At 46.1% G+C, this 26,696-nt stretch overlaps 1 protein-coding gene across 1 annotated transcript; it reads right to left on the reverse strand.

Moving 5' to 3' along the window:
- TRIM35 (tripartite motif containing 35) lies at window positions 1–26,696 on the reverse strand. The gene is made up of 6 exons (XM_004433552.3): window positions 26,207–26,696; window positions 11,283–11,378; window positions 7,743–7,973; window positions 4,735–4,757; window positions 3,764–3,882; window positions 1–2,430 (listed from the first exon to the last, which is right to left on the reverse strand). The coding sequence occupies exons 1-6, from the start codon at window positions 26,639–26,641 to the stop codon at window positions 1,853–1,855; spliced, it is 1,482 nt and encodes a 493-aa protein (XP_004433609.1). The 5' UTR covers window positions 26,642–26,696; the 3' UTR covers window positions 1–1,852.

Raw genomic sequence — 26,696 nt, forward strand, 5'->3', positions numbered from 1 at the left:
TGGAAATAAAAAACATTTTTAAGTTTATTATAACTAACAAAATAATTTCAGGTCAAGATTATTACATAGAAATTATAATTGATGGCTAGATAAACACTTTATCCTAGAAAGTGCACACTGGCCTCAGATGTGTTTGGCTCCAACGTGCCTTAAAGTGTTTTTAAGTCTGAGCGCCTCCCCGTGGCCCCTACCAATGTACATATCACATTTATAACCAATTTATAGTTTTGAATCATCATTTCTGTTTAAAATGTCTATTTCTGTGAACTGGGGGCAAAGGCAGGAGAAAGGATGTGAGCCTTTGCTCAGGACTGTGCCCCAGATTAGAATACAACTCCTACAGGAAAATACTTCCTTTCAACATGCTGTTCCCCGGACACGGGGAGGTGACAATTAAAAACTACTGTAGGCATCTGTGGAGAAGAAAAGGTGCAGATCCAAGCCTGTGGGCATGGTGGAGGGAGAAATCAGGATGAAAACACAAAAGGCAGCAGAGCAAGAATGAGCAGCCTGAGGTCGGCAAAGACTAGAGGGCAGGAAAGGCCGTGAGCGCCAGTGTCTCCCTCCGGGCGCCACCCCCAAAACCCCAGACTGCATCCCTTTCCTTCCTTCCTAACTGAAAAAGGGCCCCTCTTTCCTTCCCTTCTCATACCTTTATAAGAATGAATCAGAGGAATTTCCGCCACAGCAATTACAGAAGGACATCATTTTCCAGCCCTACTATCTCATTTATGGATGAGGAAACTGAGACTCAAGAGAGGGAATGGGTCTAAACTATGGTTTTTAAAATTGTGTCTTTTAAGTGAAATCATTCAAGAAGAGTAAATAGATAAATTAGAGCTGATGGGAAGGACAGCCTGCCTCTGCCGTGTGGGCCCCCAGGGGCTCTGTGGAGCAGCTTTAAAATAGTGGTGTAAAGTGAGAGACAAGCCAAGCCCTGGGTCCTGCCCCGAAGCCAGGGCAGCGGCCCGGTATTAACTATATTTTCCTATTTTCTGTAGTTCTGATCCTCTGGCATCTGGGGCCTCACTGATGGAGAGGAAATTGCCCCTCCCGGGGCTAGCTAATTCCTGGAGACAGCAAACAACTCCCCTGTGAGCCCACCTTTAAGATGCAAACCCAGAGCTATCCCCCAACCACCTCCTTCATCTCTCCCAGGGCTTCTACACTCCAGGCCAATAGCCCCGTCCTAATCCCCCCAGGGCTGGGTACCAGACAACTAGGGGCAGCCCCTATGCCCCAGAGCCCACCAAAATTATTCAAACTTGCTGATCCGAAAGCTGTCTACCCTGCATCCTGCCTTGCCTGTTCCTTCCCACGAAAACCACAATAAAGTCTCCGGCCCCTGCCTTCCCCTCACTCCCTCTGCCTCCTGACCAAGCCTGGTGCTTCCCCATGTGGCTCCCCCATGGCACGGCCCCTCCTCTTGGGAATTCTAGCAAACTACTTTTTCAATGGCAGCTGTCTCCTGGTCTGCTGGCCTCACCCCACCTGGATAACAATAAAACCTACATTTTAAAACAGGCCCATTCTAGAAGCAAACATTATCCTCAGAAATCCTGCAGTTAAGATTCAGAAAATTCACATCCTAAAGGTGCCACAACTCTGGGGAGAGCCTGGCCAGCAAGCTGTCTCCTGGATGACTTTCAACTGTGGGTAGAAAAGGGACCAAAAGTAAAGGAGGCTTGGGGCCTGGAACCATGGAAGAGGACGAGACAGGTCAGCAGGATAACCCGGCAGGAAGGCAGGCAGTAGAGAGGTACCAAGGCGAGTGTGGCTTTAGGAAGAGGGACAGAAAGAAAAGGGCACCATGGCACAAGACTGGGCAGTGTCCAGCAACTTGGGGCCAGCCTCAGCCGTCCAGCTCCTCCTTGACAGTGATGCGCAGGGGGCAGATGCGCAGAGGCTCAGGGGGCCCACCCCCCCGCGCGCCCCCCAGGTAGAAGTAGGGCCGCACCTCCCCAAAGCGGGCGTGGAAGGTGTAGAGGTGGCAGTGGCGCTCCGCGTCGTAGAAGGACAGCTCGCCCTCCTCGCACTCCAGCTCCACGCGCAGGCGGCGCGGAATGGTCGGGACCAGCGGCGATGTGGCGGGGTCCGAGGTCACACAGTGGTCCCCCTCCACCCCCTGCGTGCGGCACACGTACCAGAAGCCCGAGCGGGTGTCATGGTAGCAGCTGTGCGAGTGGCCCTCAGCGCCCGCGTCCTGGCGCGTCCGCACCACACCCACCCGCCAGCTTGGCAGCCCACCCAGGTCCACCTCCCAGGCGTGGGAGCCTTGGGAGAAGGTGCGGGAGCCCAGCAGGCAAGGAGCCGAGGAGAAGCGCTCCGGGTTCTCCACCTGGACTCGGTAGCCGTGGTTGGTGACGCTGGTGAGGTCATCGGACACGGAGAGCCAGCCAGCAGCGGTGTTGGGATCAAAGCTGAAGGGCACTGAGAGCAGACGAGGAAAGTGGGGGAAAATCAGCAAACCTCACATCCCACCCTTCTGCCGCCAACTGATGCCTCCAGTCCCCCCCAAACTGACCAAGTGACCAGGCCCCAGTGCATGGAGGGGCTGCCCTGGCTGAGGTGCAGTGTCATGGGTTGAATTGTGCCCTGCTAAAAACGATATGTTGAAGGTCACCTCCGAAGGTGACCTTATTTATTTGGGAATGGGGTCACTGCAGATGTCATTAGTTGAGATGAGATCAGAGAGGAGTAGAGTAAGCCCTTAATCCAATATGACTATTGTCCTTACAAAAAAAGAAGAGGAGACACAGACCCAGGAGGGGAGAAGGCCATGTGATGAAGGAGAAAGTGCTACAGCAAGGATGGCCGGCAATTAGGTTTCAGAGGGAGCGTGGCCCTGCTGACACCTCCATTTTGGACTTCTAGCCTCTGGAACTGTGAACAAATAAATTTCTGTCATTTTAAGGCATCCAGTTTGCAGTCCCTTGTTACGGCAGCCAGAGGAAATCAATACAGGCAGGGACCCCGCATGCTCACACAACTCCCATGATGTCTGAGGAAAGCACTAACATTCCCCTGCGTCCTGTAAAATCATGATGACCCAGTCCGTTTGTGCTGCTATAACAAAAACACCACAGACTGGGTGGCTTAAACAACAGAAATTTATTTCGTATAGTTCTGGAGACTGGAAGTCCAAGATCAGGGTGCCAGTGTGATTGGGTTCTGGTGAGAACCCTCTTCTTGGTTTACAGATGACTGCCTTCCTGCTGTGTCCTCACATGGGAGAGAGGGAGCAGCTCTCTCATGTTTCTTCTTATAAAGGCACTAATCTATCAGGGCCCCCCCATGACCTCATCTAACCCTAATCACCCCCCAAAGGCCCCACCTCCAAATACCATCACATCAGAGGTTAGGGCTTCAACATATGAATTTGGGGGGGACAGAAACACTCAGTCTATAGTGCATGACATAGTGACTCACATGGGCTGGAATCACCCTGGGAGAGGTGATCCTGAACTGAGGAGGCCTTTCATTACATATACAGTATGGTTCTGAAGAGAGAGGGAAGCCAGCTTCCCTTTCTGAGGAGGTGGCCGGGTATCAGGACCCAAAGAGGAAGGAGTTCTGCCTGGAGGGTTTGAGCAGTGGGGCCAGGAGTGCACAGGGCACCAGGGACCTGTCTGAAAGAAGCTGGAGAAGGGATCAGTCGAGAGATGAGGAGGTGTGATGGGGTGGGAAGAAATGAGTTCAGCTGGCTCTCTGCCTGGCATGAAGTGCTCCCACCCCAGTAATACCTGCCCACACCCACACTCACCAGACTCAACAGACATGACCATCTTCCTCCAGACGCGGTACTGTAGGGAGTCCAGGTACTTGCAGACGTCGATGAGCATGCCCGGCTGGACGGGATCTGGCTCCATGGTGCAAAAGAGGCTGGAAAGGGAGAATTGGGCCTGATGGGTGGGGCCAAGGCCATGCATCCTGGGCCTGACTGGGTCAGCTGGAAACAGGCAACAGGACTTGTTCCCTTGCCTCAGGCCTAAATTCCCTGCCACCTTGCCCAAGACAAACCTGGACTGGGCTCTGATGGGAGATGAGCGAGGAGCCAACTGGCCAGCTCATACCCCTTCAGGATTCAGTACTTGGGCTCAGCCTGCCCCATAAACATAAACAGAAGGTTCTCAGACACAGTTTCCATCCTTGTGGGCAGAAATCACACTTACACATCTGCTTATGCGATGTCTGAGTCAGAAGGGACCATAAGGATCCTCTAGTCCAATAGTCTGAAGGTGTCACTGGCGTTTGAACACCTCCAGTGACAGGGAACTCACTACTGCTCAAAGTACTTTCTTCCATCTTTGTACAGCTCTGACTGGGACACAGGTCTTCTTTATTCATTGCTTTGAATGGGCTTTGTGTTGCCCAACAAACGGCAACACAAACCACTGTGTCTTGAGGCTTTCAGAGGGAGAGGGCTAACCAAGAAACAAGCCTAAATATTAGGACGACCCCGAGAAATACGAGCCACGTGCAGGATGGCACACTCACTCCCACACCGTGGATTACCGGTAATGCTCCACACTCAAGCAAACAACCTTGCACCAGTGCAGTTGGAAGTGGCATGCCTTGAAAGAGGGCTCTCTCCACCTGGCCAGTCCCCACCACTCCCTCTGTGTTAACACCCAGCTGGCTTCATTACCTGGCTGGCCCTGGAGCCAGTGGAGTTTGCACCCCTGGTATCTGTGCCTGCTCTTCCCCTCCCCTCCACCAGCCGTGGCAACTTACCGGCGTTTTCGGCTCTTGTGTTTCTGAAAGAGAAAAAAACCACAGAGACACAAACATAGAAAATAAGTAGAAGTTTCTGACCTCAAAAGGAGTCATACATCCCAAGTTTATAGATCAGAAGCCTTAATATTGTTAAGATGGTAATATTCTCCAAATTGGTCTACAGATTCAATGCAATTCCTATCAGAATTCTAGCTGGCTTCCCTGCAGACACTGACAGCTGATCCTAAAACGCATATGGAAATTCAAGGGATCCAGAATAGCCAAAACAATCTTGGAAAAGAAGAACAAAGTTGGTGGCTCACACTTCCCGATTTCAAAACTTAGTAAAAGCAACAGCAATCAAGACAATGTGATACTAACATAAGGACAGACATATAGATCAATGGACACTGCAAGTCTAGCAATAAACCCTCATATTTACTGTCAGTTGATTGTGTGTAAGGGTGCCAAGACCACACGATGGAGAAAGAATGGTCTTCAACAGATGGTGCTGGGACAACTGGATACCCACATGAAAAGAACAGAGCTGGACTCCCACCTTGCACCATATACAAAAGCTAACTCCAAATGGCTCAAAGACTTAAATGTAGAGCTAAAACTATAAAACTCACGACCTTGGATTAGGCTATGGTTTCTTAGATATGACACCAAAAGCACAAGCACCAAAAGGAAACACACATAAATTGGACTTTATCAAAATGAAAAAACTTCTGTGCTTCAAAGGATGTCATCAAGAAAGTGAAAAGATAACCCACAACATGGAAGAAAATATTTATAAATCATATATCTGATAAAAATCTAGTGTCCATAATATATAAAATCTCATAAAATTCAACAACAAAAAGACAAGCAACCCAATTTAAAAAATGGGCAAAGGACTTGAATGTACATTTCTTCCTAGAAGATATACAAATGGCCAACAAGTACATGAAAAGATGCTCAATATCATTAGCCATCAGAGAAATACAAAATAAAACCCCAACGAGATCTACTTCACACCCGTTACAACGGCTATAATCAAAACATCAGATAAGTGTTGGCAAGGATGTGGAGAAATTACAGTCCTCACACACTGCTGATGGGAATGAAAAATGGGGCAGGCGCTTGGGAAACACCCTGGCAGCTCCTCAAATGGCTAGCCTTAGAGTTACCATATGATTCAGCGAATCTACTCCTAGCACATACCCAAGAGAAATGAAAACATATGTCCATGAAAACTTGTATGTGAATGTTTACAGCAGTACTGTTCATAACAGCTAAAAAGTGGGAACACCCCAAATGTCCACCAATTGATGAATGGATAAATAAAATGCAGTGGCTCAATACAATGGAGTATTATTCAGCCACGTACTGACACATGCTACAACATGGATGAAGTTTTAAAATATTATGCTGAGCGAAAGAAGCCAGACAAAAGGCTACATACTGAATGATTCCATCTCTATGAAACGTCCAGAATAGGCAAATCTATAGAGACAAAAAGTAGATAAGTGGTTGTTGTGGGTGGTGGGGATGCGGGCACAGGAGGGTGACAGCTAGAGGGGATGGGGTTTCCATTTATGGAGACAAAAACATTCTAAAACTGTGGTGATGGTTGCATGACTCTGTGATATACTAAAAAACCCTGAATTGTACATTTTAAATGGGTGAATTATATAGTATGTGAATTATATCTCAATAAAGCTGTTATATAAAAAAAGAGAGAGTGACAAAACCATCCTGAAAGCACACTGGTTACTGGGCAAGAGACACTCCCAATTTCCTAAACAGAAATAGCAAGGAATCCAGCTTTCAGAACCCACTAAATGATTTTATAATCTGGGGCATTTTGGCAACAGGAGACATCATGGTTCAAAGCTTTGTATGAGGTGGAGAACCCACAAAGGTCCCCAGCCAGAATGTGACATCCTGCCCAAATGGAGGACGTCCCTGTCCCTTCCCACTCCACTCTACAAAGACTCCCCTCCAGAAAGTTCAGCTGTTCTCCAAGTAGAGAAGAACTCATTATCCTGACCGATTTCTAAACTAGCTTTCCAGTTATAGAAACTTCTCTATAAAGACCCAGTGACTCACGGGGGGTAGGGGGATGGGAGAGTGGGGGATGAAATGAACAAAAGGAAAAAAGAAAATAAACTAAATATATTTTTTAAAGAGAGAATAGAGTCATCCTTTTCTTAAGAAAATAATAGAGAATACCAAAACATCATACTTAAATAATTGTATAATTTAAAAATACTCCATTTTGTATTCTTTGCAAAATCCTATAACCCCAGTCTAATCATGAGAAAAACATCAGAAAAACCCAGATTGGGGCAACATTCTACATGATACCTGGCCAGTATTCCTCAGCACTGCCAAGGTCAGGAAAAACAGAAAGAATAAGCAGCTATCACAGACCAGAGGAGAGTGGGAGACCTGACAACTAAACGCAATGTGGGACCCTGCATTGGATCCTGGAGCAGAAAGAGGACATGAATGGAAAAAACTGGTGAACTCCAAATAAGCCTGGAGTCTAGTTAATAATAATGCACCAATGTCATTTTTCTAGTTTGGACAAACGTGCCAGAAGGTAATGTAAGGTGTTAACAAAGGGAGAAACTAGGTGGAGAGGTACACGGGAGCACTCTGTACCATCTTTGCAACTTTTCCATACATCTAAAATTATTCCAAAATAAAAAGTATATTAAAAAAGTACTCCATTATATTAAGAAGGAGTAAAGAAAGAAGAAATAAAAAAACAGAGAGCAAGAGCAAGTGCAGGAGAGGGAGGGAGAGGGAGAAGGAAAGAAGAGGGAGGCAGAGAGAAATGAAGAGCCCCTCAAGGAACCCTGTTCTGATTAAAATCTTTCCGCCTCTTGACACAGCAGAGCACCAATCTGTAAGCTCCTCCAGCCCAGTATCCAGGAGCTACAGGAAGACTGGGATGGCCAGGGCTGCTGGTCTCGGGCTGCCCACTGGCTCCTGAACATCTGGTCCCTGTCACTGAATCCAGATGAGCTGCTCACCATGAGAAAAGAAACATCATCTTCCTTCATCTCCATCTGCAGCCGCTCAATCTCATGGGCCAGAGCCTCTGTGTCTTCCGTGAGCCGCTTCATCTTCTCCTCGGCCAGAAGCTGCTTCTGCCTCGCCTCCTCGGCCACGGCATCCAGGACGGCCTGCTCCTCCAATCTCAAGAACTCTCGGAGCTTATCAAACTCCTGCCGGATTCGCCCTTCCAGCCAGGCAGCCTCCACCTACAGCAGAGGGTGGGCGGGAGCCACAGAAGGTTAGACACAGAGGGAACCTCAGCCATCACCTGACCCAATGACTTAGATTGTTAAAAATTTTAAAAATACCAGATTTTTAGCAATGGAACTCTATTTTTGAAACAATCCATATGTAAAACCCCAACAGATAAACTATAGATGCAATTTTATTAGCACAAATTTATAAGTTTAAATTTAAAATGTCAAATATCATAATGAGGTTACCCTGATAAAATAAAAAAAATAAAATCATTGCTTAGATGACAACTGTAGTCCCACAACTTCCTCAACATACAATATTCTGTATCTTGTTTAGGTTGCACAACAGCAACGGAAATCATGAATCACAGACAGGAACTGTCGCAAATGGCAACGACTTTTAAAAGTTATTTGCCTTCCAATTTTAGGACTTCAAATTTGTCTGATCCAGAGGCTTATCAAAAGAGTACTAGGAAGTATTTATTTTAAAACTGAATTATTAATAATATGCATACTCCTAATCATAACTGCAAAAAGCTTTTTAAAAGCTGAAACAAAACCATAAATGTAATTAAAAAAATGCAGAGAAATATTTCTCATCTTGGAAGGAGAAAGACCTTTCTTACCATGATATGAAACCGAGAAGCCTCAAAGAAAGAATGAGATAACTGAATACATATAAAAATAAGAAGTTTTGTATGGCAAGAGACTACTGATCAAATTAAATACATCAATACAATTCTAAGACGACTATTGGAAAAACAACTCAGAATGTGAGCTGCAGCAACGGCAGGCTAGTAATCTCATCTCTGGGTTGAAAGTTCAGTGTATGTTTACGGCTTTGATGATATGATGATGAAATGATTCAATGAAAAAGTGAAAATGACCAAAAAAAGTGAAAATGATTCATCGAAAAACAAATGACAAACTAGGAAATTATTTGCAACATATGACAGACTGTTATTATTCTTAATACACAAAGCGCTCTTATGAATCCACTAGGAGACAAGACAAATATTCTAAGAAAAACGAATGTGAACTGGCACATACAGAAGAAACGCAAATGGCTATTATACTTGTGAAAGGATGTACAAACTTACCAATGCAAATGAGAAAAAATGCAAATGAGAGCAAATGGCACGGCTGAAATATCAGACTAAAAAGACTGATAACGTATAGTGGGAGAGAGAGTGAAGTCCAGGATGATTCTCATCACACAGGAAGAGAAAAAACAGAGCAGGCAGGAAAACCCAGTTGTACAAAGCCAGCTCCAGACCCCGCACTGCTGGCAATGGCAGCCTCGCAGTGAAACTTCCATCCACTCATCAGCCTGGCCTGAGTGGACTTGGAGGAAAAGCATTACTCCAGCTGGAATCTGGAATCGTCACACCTGGCCACGTTAAGAGTTCCACATGCCTATGATGGGCAGACAGGTGCCGTCACTTGGACATATGGACACTCCCCAAGTAACACCACTCCAGTCCCACACAAGGCCAGCCAGGTGACGGCGTTAGCCACCAAGGCAATCAGGTGAAAGCACAGAGATGAAGCCCCAGGATTCCACGACAACTGCAGGACAACTCAAAAAGTGTCCCCTAGCCACGGCAGGCTAGTGATCTCATTTTTGGACTGAGAGTTCAATGTGTGTTTATGGCTCTGACAATATTATGACAAAATGATTCTTTGAAAACAGTGAAAAATATCTCTCACATCAGTTTGTTGGTCTCTAAGACGTGAGAAGTGTTGAATGACTTCTCTCTGTTGACACTTCACATGCATTATCTCATCTGAACGTTTAAAAAAATCCTAGTAAGAGGGACTTGTTTTCTTTGTACAGAGCTTGGAGGGGTGAGGGATTTGCCTGGAGAACACGGCTTGGATTTGACAGTAGGTCTGCTATGTGGTTACTGCCCCGGCCACCAACATTTCACAATCCTTTCTTCTGCTCTGTTCCACCAGCTCTGCGGCTGGGGGTAAACTCCTTGGCCAGACGTTGATGAGGCTTTTTCCCAAGCCTAATCCTCTCCCATGGACACACAGATACTGGAGGCCTGGCCGGCTCTGTAGGGGAATGCCAGGCAGACTGAGCCAGGGGTGTCTTAGCTGAGGGTGGGATGAGTCCACCTGAGCAGTAATTATTAGAAGCACTCGCCCAGGAAGCGAAGGAGCAGAGCCAGATAACCAGTCAGAAACCAGGCTGCCAACCCACCCCAGACTCAGGTGAAGAGAGGGTGCCAACGTCTAACAACAAGAGTGGGGATGGAGGGGGGACCAATTCACTCACTCAATTAACACACATTTATTGGTCACCTACTGTGTGCCAAGAATTCTTTTAGACACCAGCGTGCCCTGCTTTCATTATATTCTAATGGAAGGAGATAAAAAAATAAATAGAAAACAAAAAGTTAATTACAGGTAGTGAAGTGTGATGAAGAAAGTAAAACAGGGAGATATGATAGCAAGTAAACGGGGAGGGCTCCTTTGGGTAGGGTGATCAGGGAACGTTCTTGGGGGGACATTTGAGCTGAGATTTTAACGACAAGATGCTGAGCATGGCAGGAGCTGGGGAGAGGCCTTAGCTCACGTAAGGACAGAAGGCCAGTGTGGCTGGAGAGAGAGTGCAGCCACGCATGGGAGGCGATGAAGTCGAGGGGCAGGCAGGGCTGGGAAGGGTGCCTTGGAGGACGTGGCAAGGAGTCTAGATTGTATTGCGAGTGTGATGGAAGCCACTGGACAGTTTTAAGCAGAGGAATGACCCAATCGGCGTATTTTTCTAAAAGGTGAGTCCACTCCATGGAGAGTGGATTGCAGAACAAGAACAGAAGCCTGGGGCCCAGGTAGGAGGCCAGATGAGAAACGACAGTGACCTGGAGGGGGATGGTGGCAGTGGAAATGGAGTGTTGGATGGACATCATCTATTTTGGAGACAGAGGGCACAGGCTTGCTGATGGAGTGGACACAGGAAGCAAGAGGGAAAGAGGAATAACTAATGAGGCCCAGGTCATCATTGGCTTGAGTACCTGGGTAGATGGTGAAGTGCAGCATGAGCTGAAGTTAGTCTCAATCCACAGCGCAGATGGCACAGGTGGCTTTTTAAGCCACTCCTGTGGCTGCTGGTGTGGCCATCCCCAGGTATTTAAAAACGCCATGGCAGTGCAGCCACAATCAGCATCTGAGGACATGGCTGTGATAGACCATCAGGGCTGGGAAAGGCTGACCCTGCATCAACAGCCAGGCCAGGGACAACCCACCCTGCCCTCTCCCCTGCACTGCCCTGGGTGACCCCAGTCTCCCCACCCAGCCCAAGCACTCACTCACCTGATTGTGTTTGGCGATGGCCTCGCAGGAGCGCCGCATGGCCCAGAAGGCCTTGGCTTTCTCCCGAAGCGTGTGCTCCATGTTCCTGCACTTGGCCTACGTGAGGAACAAGAAGGAAGCACGGAGGCAGGTTAGGGCTGGAGGCCAGGCAGGCAGGACAACATACCAAATTCACAACTGCAGTTCCGCGTCAACACGGGCACAAGTCAACCACATTTACTGAACTGGTCCAGCCACGCGCTGCAAAGCACAGCAGAAAGTACAGCCCTCACCTGGAATCCAACATTTACGGCATAAAGGGCCCTCAGATTTCCTCTAACCCGGCCCCTTTGTTTTATCTCTGGTACAGATGGGGAGACAGGGCTGAGGAGGTAAAGAGACCTGTTTCCTCTCGAGTTGCTCATAGAATAGCATAGAATGGCATCTTGCTCAGGCCTAGAGCTGGTCCAGGCCGGCCGTGAATCCCTGAGCTATGTGCGTAACTGTAGAGACAACGTGCTCACAGGCTCCCTTCGAGACTTTCTGAACTGAACTGGCTTGCAGTCACTCACAAACAGGTCTGATTATGGGGCCAACCCAACTGGGCCTTAACTAAATGACATGTCTCCCTGCATCCCTACCGTATCCCAATATTCTAATAGTGCTTGGATCACACGAAATACTGTGATCAGCAGGCTCAAATACTTTTTGTTTAGTAGTTTTTGCTTTTTAAACTTTAACCATTGCTCTGACCTCCTTGGACTCCTCGAAGAACCACTACTAGTTTTAGGTTGGATTGCTACATTTTGTATCCAAAGCCTATAACTTTCTCTCCATCTTTATTCTTTTCTCTCCACATTCTGAGAAAGCTTTCCAAGTTTATTCTTCATAAAAATAATCAAAATAATTCTAATAACATTAATTATAAATGACTACCATTCATTGAGCATTTACTATTTGCCAGGGACTGTGCTAATTACTTTACAAATGATGTCACTTAATCACCACATGATCCCTATTAGGTGAGTAATATTATTAGCCCCATTTTACAGACTAAAAAAACTGCAGCACAGAAAGGGGAAGTGACTAGTCTGAGGGCACACAGCTAGTACGTGGCAGAACACGGATGTGAACCTAGACAGTGGTGGGAGGCGGTCTCCAAGCTGGCCCCCAGAGACCCCTCCCTCCTGTGAGATAAGAAAGTTTGTTGTTTCAAGCTGCCAAATTTGGGGGTGATTTGTTATGCAGCAATAGATAATACAGATTTGTGCTCAAAAGCCACATCCCTACCTGGACTTGATTCAGACGAGATTCTGGAGTTGGAGCTGCTGCTGTAACGGATAAGACGTTTAGGGATCTGGGGAGGGGGTGAGTGTATTCTGCAGGTGGGAGAGACATGAATCATCACTGGGGCCAGAGGGCAGATTGTTGAAGGCAGCCTCTAAAATGACTTTGGTGACTTTGGTGATCCCCACCTCCTGGTATCCACGCCCTGGTAGAATCCCCTCCCTCTGGGCTGGACCTAGTGACTTGCTTCTAACCAACAGAATACAACAAAAGTGATAGGCTGTCACGTCTGAATTGAGGGGACAAAAACCCTGTGCATGCCCTTTCTCGCCTCTCACTTGCTCACCTGGATGGAAGTCAGCTGCCATGCTGTGCTCTGCTGTGCTCTAGCCTATGGAGTGGCCCACGGGGCTAGGAACTGAGGGTGGCCTCCAACCCAGAGCCAGTGAGGACCTGAGTCCTGCCAGCAGCCACATGAGTGAGCCTGAATGGGGATCCCGGCCTGCTTGAGCTTCAAGCGAACTGCAGCCCCAGCCAACACCTCCGTCGCAGCATCACGAGAGACCCTGAGGCAGAGGCACCCAGCTAGGTCATGCCCAGATTCCTGGCCCACAGAAACCAGGAGATAACAGACAGTTTTTATTTTAAGCTGCTATGTTTTGGAATAATTTGTTACGCAGCAATAGATAACTAGCCTGTCTGTCCTGCTCCACAGCCCATCCTTTTAATTGCTAGACTACAGAGAATAAAACAATGACTGATTTCATTTTCTGCAGGTTTTGTTTTATTTTCTACTCATTCTGGTCATTTTTATGTTCTTCTTGAGAATATTTAACAGATTTTTTAAACATCGTTTTCTGTAGTACATCATCTCTAAGGTGTGTCTCCTCAACAACAGAATAACAGTATGAGCATCCCACAAGACAACTGAAATATCATGCTAATGTTTTATTTTGTGGGATGAGATGTTTTGTTACAAAGTCATGCAGTGGAGTCCAAAAGGACAATTCTGTGGTTTTCCAGAGAAGTGTGAGCAATAGGAGTGAAGCACCTGCCCCCAAACCTTACCCAGGAGTGTGCTGGCTCCAAACAACACAGCCGACCCTCTCCCTCAACCCCAACGGCTGGGAGTTACAGGACAACGAAGATGGGAGGGGGGACAGTCCCTTGTCCTTCCCAACTCTTCAAGCACTTGGAGAGTTCCAGTTTAATTCAGCAAAGACCAACCCTAAAATGGCCCTTCTCTGAGATGTTAGCTGGTGAGATCAACCAATGATTATATTATTACTAGCAAGCTGTTATTATGGAGCATGTACTATGCACAGGCACTAAATTAAGCACTTTACAAACATCACTCTATTTAATTCTTACATTCCTGTGGGGTAGGCACTATATTCCTATTACAGAGAGGAGAAAATAAGGCCCAGAGGAGTTAAGTAACTTGCCAAAATTATACAGTTAGTAGCAGAACCAGGATGTGTACTCAGGACCATCCAACACTAAAGGCCATGTTCTTAGCCACAAGACTGTACACCCCTTTTCATTAAGAGAGCTACCACCATGCTTGTCCAGCTGTCTTTTGTGTTTCTCAATGTGTCATCTTATTTCCAAATTTGTTGTTATCAAACGTTGTCAGTTTTCTTTAGTTCTGGAGAATAAAAGCTTATAATTCTGTCAACACTTGGCCCAATACCTTAAATAATCTAGCATGTTAATGAAATTTTCCTCCCATAAATGTCAAACTAAACAATACATTTAAAACAATAATGGATATTCAAAAACTGGAAACAACCCAAATAGCCATCAACAAGAGATGGATGAATAAATTACGGTATATTGACACAATGGGAAGTTACCTAGCAACAAAAAAAGGAACAAACCACTGATACATATAACATGGGTGAATCAAAAAATATATGTACTATTTGGGAGGAACAAAGCCAGACACAAAAGGGTACACACAGTATCATTCCATTTATGTGACATTCAAGAACAGGCAGCACCAGTCTAAGGCGAGAGAAATCAGAACGTGGTTGCCTCTTGGTGACTGACTGGGAAGAGGGAGCGAGCTCTCCTCGGTGATGGAAATGTTGTACGGTTTGTTCAGGGTGGCAGGACAGGGGATGTGTAATAGTTAGAACTCATCCAACCGAACATTTAAGACCTATGCATCGGGGCCGGCCCCGTGGCTTATCGGTTAAGTACGCGCACTCCGCTACTGGCGGCCTGGGTTCGGATCCCGGGCTCGCACTGACGCACCGCTTGTCCCACCATGCTGAGGCCGCGTCCCACATACAGCAACTAGAAGGATGTGCAACTATGACATACAACTATCTACTGGGGCTTCGGGGAGAAAAAGGAGGAGGATTGGCAATAGATCTTAGCTCAGCGCCGGTCTTCCTCAGCAAAAAGAGGAGGATTGGCGTGGATGTTAGCTCAGGGCTGATCTTCCTCACACACACAAAAAAAATACGACCTATGCATCTTATTGTATATAAATAATACCTCAAGTTTTTAAAAGCCTGTAAAATGAAAACTTTAGAAGTTTTAGCCTTTTCTTGTCACTTACCAAGAGCTTTCCTTCCTCATTGAAAGGAAATTCCTTCCTTTTAATTTCTCTCAGGTTTAATGAGTTACTTTTTACCTTTCAATCTCCTTTGTTGTTGGCAATTTATTTTCTTTGGCATAAAAGACAAATGTGCAATCTCTTAAATAATTAGAAATTGAACACCCCTGGGCCAGCTCCGTGGCTTAGCGGTTAGGTGCGCGTGCTCTGATGCTGGCGGCCGGGGTTCGGATCCCGGGCACGCCCCAAGGCACCACTTCTCCGTCCAACCCGAGGCCGAGTCCCACGTACAGCAACTAGAAGGATGTGAACCTACGACATACAACTATCTACTGGGGCTTTGGGGGGAAAAAATGAATAAATAAAATCTTTAAAAAAAAAAAAAAAAAAGAAATTGAACACCCCTGTAACCACTACCCAGGATGTGTCCCTTCTCAATCTTATCCCCTTCTTCCTGTCAGAGGAAACAACTGTCCTAATTTTTACAGTATTTCTTTGTTTTTCTTTATATTTATATCACCTATTATGCATCCATAACCTAAATTATATCTTTAGCTTTGCCTGGTTTTGAACTTTATTTAATGAAATCATACTATATGTACTCTTTTGTGTCTTGCTTCCTTTACTTAACATAAGGGTTGTAGGATTAAACACGTTATTGTTTATAAGTTTACTCATTCACTGTTGCATTGTATTCCATTGTATGAATATACCACAATCATTTCTCCATTCTGTTAACAAACAGTCAGGTCATGTACAATCTTCAAGTAACACAAATAGTATGAACATGCTTGTCTAGGTCTCCTGGTGCACATGTACACTCGTTTCTCTACAAAATATTCCTGGGGGTAGAACTGCTGGGCCACAGGTCCATGTTTCTTCAACTTTAGCAGATGACGCCAAACCATGGTCCAAAGCAGTTGTACCATTAACCATTTGGATCTTTATTTTTAAATATCTGTTAAAGTCTTTTCACCATTTTCCTATTAAGTCGCCTGCAATTTTGCTACTGGTTTGTACGAATTTATTATACAAGCACAATGTATGTCTTTTATGGATTAGATGTATAACAAGTATCTTCTATTGTATTGCTTATACTTAATTTAAGTATGGTCAAATTTATCAGTCTTTGCCTTTAGAATTAGTGCTCGTTGGTTTTGTTTAAGAAATACCTCCCTGGGACCGGCCTGGTGGCAGAGTGGTTAAGTTCACGTGCTCCACTTCTGCAGTCCAGGGTTCGCAGGTTCGGATCCTGGGCGCGGACCTACTCACTACTTATCAAGCCATGCTGTGGCAGCATCCCATATACAAAGTAGAGGAAGACTGGCACAGATGTTAGCTCAGGGCCACTCTTCCCCAAGCAAAAAGTGGAGGTTTGGCAACAGAAGTTAGCATAGGACCAATCTTCCTCACACACACAAAAAAAGAAATACCTCCCTAGGTTTTTGTAACCTCCCTAGGAGGTTACAAAAATAATCTCCTATATTACTTTTTTAAAGCTTTATGGCTTTCCTTTCACACCTAGGTCTAATGTGGATACCTGGACTTTATTTTGTGAATGGTGTGACCAGGTAGCTTGCTGTCTCAGAACTATTATTTAAGAATACTATCATACCCCACTGATCTGAAGGGCCACTTCTATCATACCTCAAATACAGATCTGTTTCTAGGTTCTCTGGTCTGCTTTCCTGGCCCATCCTGGACAATACCACACAGTCTTAATTTCTATAGCTATAAAATAAACTGATATCTAATAGATATCTCCTAAAAATGTTTTGGCAATTCTTGGCCCTTTCAGTTTTCATGCAAATTTTAGAATTAGCTTGTCAAATTCCACAAAAATAATCAGGTTGGGGTTTTGATTGTAGTATTGACTCTACAGATCAATTTGGGGATAAGTGACATTTTTAAATACTGACTCTTCTAATCTATGAACATGGTATATCTTGCTACTTTGTCTTCTTTGATGTCTCTCAATGAAGTTTTATATTTTTCCCTGCCAGAGTTCTACACACTTTTTGTTACATTTATTCCTAGATACCCAATTTTTTATACTACTGTAAACAGTTTTTATTTTTTTTCTATTTGCTACTGACATACAGAAATATAATTGATTTTTTTTTTTTAATTTTTTGTAAGATCAGCCCTGAGCTAACATCCATGCCAATCCTCCTCTTTTTTGCTGAGGAAGACTGGCCCTGGGCTAACATCTGTGTCCATCTTCCTCCACTTTATATGGGATGCCGCCACAGCCTGGCTTGACAAGCGGTACATCGGTGCGCGCCCAGGATCCGAACCCGGGCCACCAGCAGTGGAGCATGTGCACTTAACTGCTACGCCACCAGGCTGGCCCCTACAATTGATTTTTAATCTTGATTTTGCAACCAGCATTCTGTCTAAACTCATTTATATTCATAATTTATCTGTAGCATCTTTTTATTTTCTATGCAACAGAAATTTCCATGCAGACATACATGATCATATTATCTGCATATAATGCTACTGTTGTTTCCCTCTTTCCAAACCTTATACTTTTTATTTATGATTCCTGACTTACTTTATTGGCTAGGATCTCCAGCACAAAACTGGATTGAATTGATCATAACGGGCATTCCTGTCTTTTTTGTGATCTCAATAAGAAAATTTTCAACATTTCACCATTAAATATGGTATTTGCTAAAAGTTTTTTGGTAGACGCCCTTAATCAGATTAATGAAATTCCTTTCATTCCTAGTTTGCTAATTTTTTTAATCACAAAAGGATATTGAATTTTATCAAATGTATTTTTTTGATCTACTGAAGTAATCTAAGTGGCACAAAATTGGATTTTTTCTTATCTAGTCTACCTTTTGTCATTTAACTGGAGTATTTAACATAATTACTGATATATTTGCATTTAAATTTACACTCTTGTTCTGTACTATTTGTTGTCCTTGTTCAGTATTTCTTTTTCTTCCTTTTCTTGCCTTTTTTTAGATTTACCATTTTTTATTCCAGTTTTTTCCCTTCTATGCATTTAATGGTTGACCTAGAAAATACTACATGTAAAAGTGTGAATTCAAACGAATCTAAACAATATACTTTCCACGTTTGCCTTTGATATTCTGATTTTACCCTAAACCCATCTGTGTCACAGGGGACCACGATTCAGGGAGCTGCCTACAGGACAAGGAGTGCCTGACCAGCAGACTGCCGGCTCACTGGTGGGGGCTTGGGGGTGGAGGCTGGTCAGGGCCAATCTGGTCATCACCACCACGGGGAAGCTGAGTGGCCCCGACACACCTGGAACATCACCCAGTCTCCAAGCCCCGGAGAGCAATGGGCTCTGATTTTGTCTTCAAATTATAACATTCAAGATGACTTAATTATAAACACACACAAAATAGGAAGTTTTTATTTACACTAAAAGATTCCGAATTAGATTAGTCTACATAGTTTTTTAAAAAACTACAATTTGATTCTATAAGCAGCAAATTTCAATAGCATATTTAATACCCTAAGGATTTTACAAAATTGTTTTACCCAAAATATTCGTTATCACAGGTGCTATGTGGTATAACAGAAAGTGGGAAGGGTGAGGGTAAAACAAAGAATAAATATTATTTCCCAAGATCATCACATGCCTCCTGCAAGTGCTTATCAAAGTGCTAGAGCCGTGTCTGAAGCCAGGGCTGTCTGGCCCGAGCCTGGTTTTCTGTCCTCTGAGGCCTTATACAGTCTGTTGCTTCTAACCAATCCCCAGCTGCTTCACCCAACTATCCCCATGTGGCCGTGAAAACTCAGCTCAGGCCCCCTTCATTTCCTCCCGGAAGCCACCTTGATCTCCCCAGCAGAGTTCAGGTGCATCTCTGTGGGCTCTCACAGCTCCCCAGTACACCTCTGTCATCCCACTTACCCTGGATAATCGCCTCACTTTCCTGGAAAGGCTGCAGGCTTCCTGGGGGCAGGTCCTAATGCCCAGGTCCTCTCACCTAGCACAGTGGTGTTCAGTAAATCTTTGCAGAAGGAATGGATGGTTGCTCCGCAAGGGTCGAGACTGTTTTGTCCACAGCATACCCCCAGGTCCCAGCACAAAGCAGATGCTCAATTACCTACTTGCCCAGTCAATGAGCGCACTGAACGCCCATGTTCCCACGTCCTTTCCACTACGCCACATCGCCTCCAGGACTGAAAGTTAGGAGACCTGATTTGCAGCCTTGTCTTTGTCACTAACCACTGGTGAGACCTTTGGCAAAAGCCCTTTCTCTCTCTGGCCGTCAGGCTCTTCACCTTAAAGATGAAGGCATGAATGTTTCTACGGCATCTCAAATTTCACCATAAAAATGAAACGTGGGATGGCCCAGTGGCATAGTGGTAAAGTTAGCACACTCCGCTTCGGCAGCCCAGGGTTCACAGGTTCAGATCCCGGGCGCAGACCAACGCACCACTCATCAAGCCACACTGCAGGGGCAGCCCACAGATGTTAGCTCACGGCCAATCTTCCTCACCAAAAAAATAATAAATAAAAAATGAAAAATGCAGTTTTCTCTGTCCATGTTTACCTGGCGCATCACCAGGATTTCCTAGCATCTGTCTCTAGTTCATGTCTTTTTTCCTATATATTTCAAACATTTGATTTCAGGCAGATTGATGTTGCAGCTCTGAGCTCTGGCACCTGGCCACCCAGGGTCAAATCCCAACTCCTCCACTTAGTAGCAGGTGATCTTGAGCAAGTGCCTTAACTTCTCTGCACCTCAGGGACGAGAATACTGCCTAGCTTATAGGATGGCTGTGAGGATCCAACAAGTCAATCCACGTCTAGTGCTTACAAGACTGCACCGGGCAAGTGTGAGCTCTTATCACTATCAAGTACCGCTTAGTGCCAGGTAACTTAACTCTCCTCAGGTTATTTCCCGGCTTTCTTTTTTTTTAATTGAGATATAACTGATATACATTATATTAGTTTCAGGTATACAACATAATGATTCGATATTTGCATATATTACTAAATGATCACAACAAGTCTAGTTAACATCCATCACCACACATAGTTACAAACTTCTTTTTCTTGTGATCAGAACTTTTAAGATCTACTCTCCTAGCAACTTTCAAATATGCAATACACTATTATTAACTATAGTCACCATGCTGTCCATTACATCTCCAGGATTTATTTATTTTATAACTGGGAGTCTGTACCTTTTGGCCCCCTTCACCCATTTCACCTACCCTTTAACCCCCTCCAGCTTTCCTACATGGATAGCATAAATGCATCCGAGACACCCTGATCTCATCCAGATCCCTTTCTTATCCATCTCAACCCAGTCTGCCCGTTCTTCCTTTCCCCTTGGTGTTCAGCCTTCCTTAAGACGCAGGTGTCTATCATGGCCTAGTGCTGGGGCCCTGTAACTCAGGAGCCCCAGTGAGCAGTGTTCATAAGACCTTATCATGCCCCTAGGCAAACGCCTAACCAAGCAGGCAAAAGCTGTCCTCCAGTGCAACCTGCATCTGGAAGGGCCTGGCCCATAAGGGGGGATCTGGATGAGGGTGAGTAGTTGGGAAAAAGGAGGAAAGAATGGAAGGGGGAAGACTTAAGAGGTACCTGGAATACTCCTAGGTTAGACTTGACCAGACTGATTCTAAGACGGTAACCCCAACCCCCCTAATTCTTTTTTTTTTTTTTTTTTTTTTTTTAAAGATTTTATTTATTTATTTTTCCCCCAAAGCCCCAGTAGATAGTTGTCTGTCATAGCTGCACATCCTTCTAGTTGCTGTATGTGGGACGCGGCCTCAGCATGGCCAGAGGAGCGGTGCGTCGGTGCGCACCCGGGATCCGAACCCGGGCCACCGGCAGCGGAGTGCGCACACTTAACCACTAAGCCACGGGGCCGGCCCCCAACCCCCCTAATTCTAAGTTGGAAGGGGCTGGGCTGGGGCAGGAAGAGGCTGGAGGGCAGGGAATGGCTGTCATGCCAGCCCTGTGGGATGGATAGGAAAGGGGTCTGGACAAGGCAGTTCAGAGGCCTGGGACTTGGTGGGGGTTCAGGGCAGGTCTGCTCTGAAGATGCAAACTAGCGTGAACGCTGGCCTGGGGGCAGGAAACCTGAGTTCTAATCCTTGGTGTACCACTTTCCTTCCCTGTAACTGGCATGAGTTGCTGTTTTCTCTCCAAGTTTTCACTTCCTCATTAGTAAAAGGTAATCGTCTCACGGACCCCCATGGCTCTGGGTCTATGTATCTGGGGGATTTGCAAGTTTTCCATGAGTGTTTTAATTTAGTGTTTTCATTGAATGATAACCTAAAAAAATACTACGAGAAGCCTCTTGTGAGTCACCTTATAAACAGTGCTGACACATGCTCTCGGTTCCTGCCGCTCAGCACCAGCGTTTGTATTTTGTTAACAACTTCCTCGACACCAGGCTACACTACTTCCATTGCCTTGGCCAATAAGGAAAGAACAGAAATACACTTCAGAGGTGAGGCATGTTCTAGACCCACAAGGAAGGCCAATTACATTACAGGGAAGTTTCACAGTTCTTCAAACAGGGAAATTTTGGCTGGCAAATCGAGTAACCACTTGGACAGGGTAGAGGGGTACCCAAGTATTGCCAGAGAAGCCTCATAGCCAGCCAGAGGCAGGGCTTTAGTTTTAGCAAAATAAAACTTTGTATTAATATTTTAACTAGAATTGTATTGATTTTAATTTTGTTTGTACTTAATCTGTAAACTTCTTTTGGCTTCATTGCCTACATATGGTATAAGCAAAAGATATGCACACTAGTTTTGTGTTTGTATATAAGGAACCTGATACAGTAATTTAAGTCACACTGTTGGAATTTTTTTTCCCTCTAAGACAGACGTTTACACTGTTCAAGTTTGAGAAACACTAAACTAGAGGATTTCCTTAGGTCCCCTGAAGCTCCACCACACACTTTATAGCTCTAGTTTAAACAAATATCATGTTCTGAAATCTTATCGGTCCTTCCCTTCCTGCCCCACTGCACTTAGGATAAAATCCCAAATCTTAACATGCCCTACAGTGTCCTACAGGATCTGTCCTGGACACCTTCATTCCTCATCCAGGACATCTCTGGTTGCTGCATGCCCTGCCCCCCAGCCCACCATCACTGCTTGCTGCCCCTCACTTAGCTTACACCTTCTGAGCCTTCAAGTGTCTGCAAAATCACTTCTTCAGAACTCCTCCCCATGCACCATCAGACGAGAGCAGGCCTCCTTGTTACAATGGGCTGTCACATCCCGTCCTGTCCCTCACAGGAACGCCAGTCTAAAACTATGTAATTATTCACGTGATTGTTACTTAACCATGCCTATCTGACTCCAAGAAGGCAGGAGCTAAGACTGCCCTCTCCTCTCCTGGCACACAGTGGGCACTCAGTCAGCACCTACTGTCAGCCCACTGACAGTGGTCCTTATCCACTCAGCCTCTAAGTACCCACACACACACAGCTGCCTCTCAGCTCCCGGAACAGAGGACCAGCAGGGAAAGTTTTACCCTGGGACCAGAGAAATTGCTCTCAAAGTCCATAACCAGACTAGGGGCTGAACAAGGCCCCAGGTGAACTCTCCAGTACCTGCTGTGTACTTTGGAAGAGTTACTTAACCTCTCTGAGACTCAGTGTCACTGTCTGTAAAGTGGGGAGAGTAGTACCTACCTGCAGCAAGCTGAATAATGGCCCCCCAAAGACGCCCACGTCCTAATCCCTAGAACCTGTGCATGTACTACCTTATATGGCAAACAGGACTTTGTAGATGTGATTAAATTACAGATTTTAAGATGAGGCGATTATCCTGGATTGTCTGGGTGGGTCCTTGTAAGAGGGAGATAGTAGTAGTCAGAGAAGGCAATGGGACAACAGAAGCAGAAGTTGGAATGACGTGCTTTAAAGATGGAGGAAGGGGCCTCTAAAAGCTGGACACGGCAGGGAAATAAATTCTCTCCTAGCCTCCAAAAGGCATGTGGCCCTGCCAACATCTTGATTTTAGGACTTCTGACCTCCATAACTGTAAGATAATAAATCTGTGCTGTGTTAAGCCACTTTAGTAGTCTCCCCTTATCCATGGTTTTGCTTTCCGTGGTTTCAGTTACCCATAGTCAAAAAAGTGGTCCAAAAATATTAAAGGGAAAATTTCAGAAATAAACAATTCACAAGTTTTAAACTGCACGCCGTTCTGAGTAGTGTGATGAAATCTCCCGCTGTCCCGCTCCTTCCTGTCCGGAGGTGAATCATGCCTTGGGATGGGAATCATCCCTTTGTGCAGCATATCCACCGTGTATACGCTATCAGCCGGTTAGTCACTCAGTAGCTATCTCAGTTATCAGACTGCCTGTGAGGGTACCGCAGTGCTGTGTTCCAGTAAGCCTTACTTTACCTGATAACTGCCCCAAAGCGCAACAGTAGTGATGCTGGCAACTCAAATATGCCAAAGAGAAGCAGTAAAGTGCTTCCTTGAAGTGAAAAGGTGAAAGTTCTCGACTTAAAAGGAAAGAAAAACATGGTATACTGAGGTTGCTAAGATCTATGGTAACTTTTATTACAGTATATTGTTATCATTGTTCTATTTTATTATTAGTTATTGCTGTTAATCTCTTACTGTGCCTAATTTATAAATTAAACTTTACCATAGGTATGTATGTATGGGAAAAAACATAGTATGTATAGGGTTCGGTACTATCCGAGGTTTCAGGCATCCACTGGGGGTCTGGGGACGTAGCCCCCATGGACAAGGGGGACTACCACACATTTGTGGCAATTTATTACAACAGCAGTAGGAACCTAATACACAGCCTAATAGGGTTTTTATGAGGATTAAATTTGTTGCCATTGAAACACTTAAGAGCACCTGGCACATAGTAAGTGGTCAAAGTGTTGGCTGGTATGATTATTTTATTCACCGAACTGCTCACACCGTAGCCAAAGTGATCTTGCTGAAGCACACATCTCATCACAAAATCCCTATTTAAAAGCTTTCAGGGCTCCAGAGAGCACACAGTGGAAACCCCCTCAGCCCCTTCCCACCTCCGCAGCCTTCCCATACTGCTCCCCCCACAACCACCACCTACTCCAATCATCCAGAACTACAACTTGTGTATTTGCTGTCTGACTTCCCCCACTACAATGTGAGCTCCGTGGGGCGAGGGCTGTCTTACTGACCTCAGCACCCAGAACAGGTCCTGGAACACAACGGGCCCTTGTGTTAGTTGTCTAACACACGAATGAGTTCCACCCTGCACCAGGCTGAGCACACTCAGTCTGCATTCTCCTCACATCTTTCAGGATTAGACTCCCTACCCCCTCAGACATCACTCTGAGTGCCCATCGATCTGACAGCATCATTCCTCTGCTTAAAACCCTCCAATTGCTCCCTACAGTCTCTAGGATAAAGGCCAGGACTTGAGGCCTCTTGGCTCCTTCTGCATCTCCACCTTCATTCTAACTACTCTGAAACTCTCTTGGTGCCTGGAAAGTCAGGCCTCCCCGCTTCTGGACCCTTACATATGCTGCTGACTCTGCCTGAAATACCCTCCCTCACCCTCTTCACCTGGCTAACACCTCCTCATCCCTCAGGTCTCTGCTTGAAGCTCTTGAAGGTATGAATTATTGTTTATCTGTATTCTGCAGTATTCCCAGGGCCTAGTAGTACAAGGCATCTGCTGAATAAACAGAAAGTTGTCATTAGACCATATGCGCTTTCTGGCACTTGGCTCACTGATCTGGAATCCTGGCTTAAGCCTGGACCTGGTGGTTCTGCCTTAGTGCTCTTGGCCTTGACCCCTGCCCATGTTCCTGATCTGCACCTCTGCCAGCCCCAAGGTGATTAGTCCTGACTTGATCCATGGTGCCTCCCTACAGTTCCCACAATGCCCAGCACTTACTTTAGCTGTCCCAAACAGGACCTGGCACTTCTGCCAGTGGAAATGGGAAAGAGCATTGTTGTGGACCACTGTTAAATAAGGTGACAGAAGTTACAGGGTTATCCCTCTGGCAAGCTACTGTAGTGTTCAAACATGCATACTGATGACATTCCTCTTCACTTGAACTTTGTCAAAATGTATATGGAACTGTGATCAACTTCTGATATTTTTTAAGAAAGGATTAAAAACAACCTAACTAAAACAGGGTATGGAGACTAGGCATTGGGGGTTCTCGTAGCGCCTCCTTTTCAAAACACTCAGCTTCCTACCAGCTAACCAGTATTCTCCAAACTGTGGGTCTGACCCATGTATCAGTAAGTGAGGAAAGAAGTTAGTGTTTCACTCCCTGTGCAACTTTTAAAATAAAACAATAAATAAAAATAAAACAACAGAAAATGCCAGAGTACAACAGACATTTTCACTGATACATACATATGGGTGTTCTGGGTCACAAAGGAAAAAAGTATTTCTTACTAGGGCTAAGGTCAAAAATTCTGAAAACTCCTGAGTTGGCTAATCCTTGCTTTCTGATCATTTTTCCTTCCTAAACCAAAGAATTCTCCATGTTAGTTCTGCCCTAGAAGTTGCCCCCTGCTTTACTGGAACTCTAGGCATTAGGATGCTGAGAGAATGATCCAGAATAAACCAGCTGGCTAGGGCCAGAGGCTTCCCCACAGCTATACAATAGATGACAGCACCTTGGGAAGTTAGGTGACCGACTTGGGGAGATCTTAAGGCTCCATGTCCCTGGCCAGGTCTTGGGCTCCCGCACCTCTAACCTGAGTATGGCAAGCTCCAGGATACCTGAGCGTTACCCACACCTGGGCTTCTCATAGGCCACACCACATTGGTATAAAGGATGTATGGCCTCAGCCGTCAGAAGTGGGCGGGGCTGGCTCGAGCACACCATGTAACCCCAGTTCTCACACTTCCTGTTTACACGCTTCCCCCATCTCAGGCCCCCTGGGCCGGCCCTGAGGAAGGCAGCCTCAGTAGGTTACCAGGGTCAGAGAGGTGGGGTCCTGAGAAGGCACCAGCAAGCTGGCAGCAGGAAGAGGGGCAGGGCTGGGCGCACACAGCTCTGGCAGGCGGGAGCGGCGGGGTCAGGGGTGCTGGGTTCCAGTCCTGCCTCGGCCACCACTCGCGCGCCCAGCCACTCCCGCACACTGCCGCTCTTACCCGAAAGTCGTGAGCAGTGTCCTTCACTGGCTGGACGCGGTGGCCCTGGTGCCGGGGGTCGGCCTGGCACGAGCAGCACAGCAGCTCCTTGTCGTCGAGGCAGAAGAGGTTGAACGGGCCGCGGTGCAGGCGGCAGAGGCGCGGGGAGCGGTGGCCGGTCCAGCGCGCGCCCTCGGCCTCCTCGCGCAGCAGCTTCTCCACCAGGTTGTTGAGGGTGTGGTTGGTGCGCAGGTCGGCGGGGGCCGCGCGGTCCTTGCACACCGGGCAGGTGGGCGCCACCTGCACCTCCCAGCAGCGGGTCACGCAGCTGCGGCAGAAGTTGTGGCCACAGCGCAGAGTCACGGCGTCGCGGAAGGGGTCGTAGCAGACGGCACAGAGCAGCTCCTCCTTGAAGGAGCGGTAAGGCCCGGGGGACACCGCCGGTCCTGGCTCCATGGCCCCGGCCGCCGGCTCCCGTGCCCCCAACTTTCGCCCCGGCCCCTCCTACCCG

Source organism: Ceratotherium simum, chromosome 12, assembly GCF_057802395.1.
Source record: "Ceratotherium simum simum isolate JZ-2026a chromosome 12, ASM5780239v1, whole genome shotgun sequence".
NCBI lineage: Eukaryota > Metazoa > Chordata > Mammalia > Perissodactyla > Rhinocerotidae > Ceratotherium > Ceratotherium simum.

What these genes read in the sequence shown, in the direction of transcription:
- TRIM35 (XM_004433552.3), bottom strand. Translation starts at nt 26,641, where the DNA reads ATGGAGCCAGGACCGGCGGTGTCCCCCGGGCCTTACCGCTCCTTCAAG. An exon ending in ACACTGCTCACGACTTTCGG is followed by an intron (nt 11,379 to 26,206) that starts GTAAGAGCGGCA and finishes TTCCTCACGTAG; the next exon opens with GCCAAGTGCAGGAACATGGA. An exon ending in ATGATGTTTCTTTTCTCATG is followed by an intron (nt 4,758 to 7,742) that starts GTGAGCAGCTCA and finishes TTTCTCTTTCAG; the next exon opens with AAACACAAGAGCCGAAAACG.